This window comes from Nicotiana tabacum, chromosome 19, assembly GCF_000715075.1.
Source record: "Nicotiana tabacum cultivar K326 chromosome 19, ASM71507v2, whole genome shotgun sequence".
Taxonomy (NCBI): Eukaryota; Viridiplantae; Streptophyta; class Magnoliopsida; order Solanales; family Solanaceae; genus Nicotiana; species Nicotiana tabacum.
The window spans coordinates 142,199,661-142,204,416 of NC_134098.1; the positions used below are offsets into that span (position 1 = coordinate 142,199,661).

The window sequence follows — 4,756 nt, forward strand, 5'->3', positions numbered from 1 at the left end:
CAATATTCTAATTTAAAATACAATAACTATACCAAATATACTATAATGTTTTAATTTGGAGTACAATATACAGACCAAGCATTCCATAATTTTCTAATTTGGAATACAATATTCAAATCAAACATACACTAATATTCTAATTTATAATACAGTATCCAAATCAAACATATTACAGTATCCTAATTTAAAATACAGTATCCAAATCAAACATACCAAAATATTCTAATTTAGAAGACACAATATTTTATTTTGAAATACAATAAGTATACAATGTAAAATAAATTTATAAAGTAGGTATACATGGTAAAATAAAATATTTTAATTATATATGATGTTAACTGGTATTTTCAGTAGACATACCGTGTGGGTTTCGCTTTATTTTATTTTTCTTTTCTCGTCATTTCAAATATCTGAAATACTCTTTATATTTAGGGATATTAGACAAATTGTCTCCCGAGAATCATTCGCCGTATCCAACTAAAAAAGTACTATTTACTTTTTTCTCTTATTGAAACACACTACTCAGGTATTCTTTCAATTTACTCTCTTCGTCCCATTTTAACTATCATTTTACCTTGGGAGTACTTTTATATATACAAAATTAGGACAATACTTACCCATTGAGCTAGATTTTCCTATTTACAAAAAGTAACTAAGGTTTTTATAAAATATATTCAATTCCGATCAAAAGCTACAATTTATACATAATTTGTATACATGTTTATGTTGTACAAAATCCGGTAAAAACTGTAATTTACATATAACTTATATGCAACTTGTATATAATTTTTTGTTGTATAGAATCTGGATAAAATACATACTATTTTTATGTAACTATGTTAATTGTATATATGTTGTATGTCATTTGTGCACCCAACATATAAAATACATACAACTTATTATTTTTTGCCTCTTCAAATTTTAATCTAAAATTCTAACCCAAACCAAATTAATTTTTTACCATACTCTCTCAAAGTTGAGATATAAACTCCAAACAATATTTTCAATCGTTTGCAATAACATCCAATCTAAACAAATAATAATTTCGCAAAATTTAGTTTTGAGTTTAAAGTTTCGAAGTTTTTTAGTAGCTGTCAATGTAGTTTAAGCTTATGTCTTCACGTTTCACACCCAAATAAGGTTAAATTAGTGTGTGATTCAAAATTTCAGTATAATTTCAATTATACAATATATTTTTTCTCATGCTTTCTTCCATTTATTTATCTATCACTTGGGAGGTCCAACCAGTAAGCACCATCACTTGAACAATCTTGAAGAAGATTTGAACCTGTTGGCTGAATACCAACGGGCGAAGGTTCTGGCCTGTTGGTGCATAATAATGCTCTATTATGAAAAAATTGTGTCACTTAGGAGGGGTAGAACTTTTCATCAGAGTGAAAATAAATTCATGTCAAAGGGAGAAAAAATGGAAAAGATTGTAGTATAATACATTACTTTATATAATATATATAAAATTAAGTTACAATCTCTCGATGGAGGATAAATAAGTTTATAATGTAGTATAGATATATCAAAATACCTTTCAGCTTTTTTCACATCCATTAAGCAAAATAATAAAATACAACGTATAGTTTATTAAAATATCCCTATATAATGAAAGTAGTTTGATATTTTTCTTTTAAATACCATGCATTCTTATTAATATTAAGGGTATAATCTAAAACAATTAACAAGTTTAATTTTGAATTCCTAAAGTGATAGTAATTTTTTCTAAGACAATTTTTTAATTTTGAGCTAGAACGAAAGTAGTTAATGTCAACAAAGTCTTGTGGTGGTCTTTACGGCGTCCAGCTTTTTTTCTTAGGTTAACTAATTAATCTTGTCTGCATTATTTTTCTTCCTTTTCCGTTATACTCTTTCAGTGACATGTGCGGTGGTGGTTTTCTTTTCTCCTTCTTCTAAGAGCATTTAATAGTAAGAAATTTTATTTAAAGGATGCAACAATATGCAATTTTTGGGACAGATTTGATAAAGAAAACAAAGAGCCACCTCATCGTACTTTTAACAAATGAAGAAAGTTAACACTAAAGAAGGGAAAGCTGGCGTCTTCATGTTAGATGGAGATGGCGATGAAATTGTGGGGACGGGGGAGTATGCAGATTGATAAAAAAAATTATTTTTTATTTTCAGGAGCTGCAAGATTGGTCCCAGAGTAAATTCAATAAAGAAAAGAAAATTTAAAAAGAAAAGAAAAATGGCCATTGAATTTGGGGAAAGGCTGATTGATGCATACTCGTCTAGTATTTTTGTACTCATTCTATATTTGAATTCTCCAGCAATCATAGAGTGATATAAATTATTAAACAAGATTTTAAATTCAGAAAAGCTATTGGTACACTCATAAGCTTGTTCTTTATCAAACTATTTGAAGGTGAATTATCACTATCAACCTGCAACACTTTAATATTCCCTGAACTTATTTTCTTTTTAGTCCGTGCCAAAAAGAATAACTTCTTTTTTTATTTGAAAATAATTTACATTTATGCATTGATTTATAGCCACACAAAATATATGTCCCTTATTTTACAACACAAGTTCAAAAGTCTTATATCTTTTCTTAAATTTCGTGCCCAATCAAATGAGTTCACATAAATTGAAAAGGTGGAAGTAATTTAATTTGTTACCTCAACCAACCGAAATTAGAATAGAGAATGCTTTCTGACATTTGGTAGCACATGCTGTCACCATAAGAATACAAACTTGTTTATCAAATAAAATCTTTCCTTTATATACGTGCAAAGATTATATTCCAGTGATTTGAAATAAACAATCCGAAGTTTTTGGAAATGAGGGTGATCTCGTCATACATGATGTACTATATTAATATACTTTTCCCGTTTCAATTTATTTGAATCTATTTCCTTTTTAGTTCGTGTAAAAAAAAATGACTTTTTTCCTTATTTGGAAATAATTTACCTTTATACAATAATTTATAGCCACACAAAATATATGTGCCTCATTTTACACCACAAGTTCAAAATTCTTCTCTATTTTCTTAAACTCCGTGCCCAGTCAAATAGGTTCACGTAAATTGAAATGAAGTGAGTAGTTGTTTACTCACGTTTCAAGAAGGAAGTATAATATTCATTACATATAGTAGATTATCAGTTCACATTATTTATTTCTCTTGAAATTTTACAATAATGAATGTAAAAAGCACAATATGCGGGTGCTTGAAATGTAATCTTCGTGGAAGTTCCTACCAACATATCAAGAAAAAAAAAACTGAAAATGTATAAGTAGCAGTAGGGTTTCAAACATTCCATTCATTTTGTACGTGAAAGTGCAATAAATTAAACTAGTCATCCAAAAATTATAGGGAAAAGAAAATGAATCCAGCTGATGAAACCTTATCTTTCTCTAACCTTGATTTCCTTGAATCTATCAAGCAGAACCTTTTGAATGATCCAATTGTTTTTGAGAATTTTTCAAATGACGCATTGTCTAATAGCCCTAGCTCAAGTTCAGCAGAAAACAGCTTTAACACCTCCCTTTGTGATGAAAACTGTGAAAAGTCCGAGTCCGAGGAGGAAAGAAAGGGGCCTATGGTGGCGCGTGAGAAAAAAGCGCCGCAAGATTGGAGGCGCTACATAGGAGTGAGGCGGCGGCAATGGGGGACGTTTACGGCGGAGATAAGAGATCCGAATAGGAGAGGCGCGAGACTGTGGCTAGGAACTTATGAGAGTCCGGAGGATGCAGCATTAGCTTATGACCAAGCCGCTTTTGAGATCCGCGGCTCGAAAGCACGTCTCAATTTTCCGCACTTAATTGGCTCGACCATAACTAAGCCGGCTAGGGTTACAACGAGGTGTCGTATGCGCTCACCGGAGCCATCGTCTTCAGCTTCTTCAGAAAATAGGACAAGGAAAAGTAAGATAGATGTGATAAACTCCATAGCTAAAGCAAAATTTATTCGTCATAGCTTGATTAATCTGCAAATGTTGGTATAATTGTGAGGAACTAAGGTTTCTTCGTGTTTGACAATTGCAATATTCTCAAAGAAGAAAGAAAAAAAACAAAGCTGCTGGACGATGACTTGTAAATGTACTTTCTCTTACGTGACCTTTCTTTTTACCGGGATAAATTAGTTGCCAGATAAATCACTTCATAAAATGTCGTTTTTTCTTCTGGCTTCCCTTGTTCATATACGGTTAGATCTCTCTATAGGATCCTTATATAATATCCATTCACTATAAAAGTTAAATTTTTTTAGAACCGATTTTTAAATTATATTTTACCTCTCTATAACAACTTTTTTACCTATAACACCAATAACCATATTTATAGCAAAACACTCTTTGTAAAATTACCCCTCTTTATCAACCATATATTTTCTTTAAGATTACTAGTAATAACTCTAAAAATATGCACACAATCTTTTCCATTAAATAATATTTCTATCTTGCATAAAATATAATATTTGAAGATTTGCACATGATAACTTTTTCATTGGATAAATTCCAAAAAAATATGTAGATGGAATATTTTTAAACTCTTAGATTGGCTTCAAGTGAAAACTATTGAATACTTTTTTGCTGGAAATTTGGACACAAACCTTCGCCAATTCAAGCGTTATGTTGCTAGTAAGAGAATGAAATCTACGAAACAAGCTACAATTACAAAGTTCTTACATCACTCTTAAAAGAATTTATTTTTGCTAGGTAGTTTTAAAATGTCTACCTTAGAGTTTAAATCTTTATATGTTTAGTTGTGAATTTATTACTAATATATGAGC

At 30.2% G+C, this 4,756-nt stretch overlaps 1 protein-coding gene across 1 annotated transcript; it reads left to right on the forward strand.

Moving 5' to 3' along the window:
- The first annotated feature begins 3,195 nt into the window (after positions 1-3,195).
- On the forward strand, positions 3,196-3,997 carry LOC107794295 (uncharacterized). Its single transcript, XM_016616781.2, has one exon. The coding sequence runs from the start codon at positions 3,351-3,353 to the stop codon at positions 3,969-3,971; it is 621 nt and encodes a 206-aa protein (XP_016472267.1). The 5' UTR covers positions 3,196-3,350; the 3' UTR covers positions 3,972-3,997.
- The last annotated feature ends 759 nt before the right edge of the window (positions 3,998-4,756 follow it).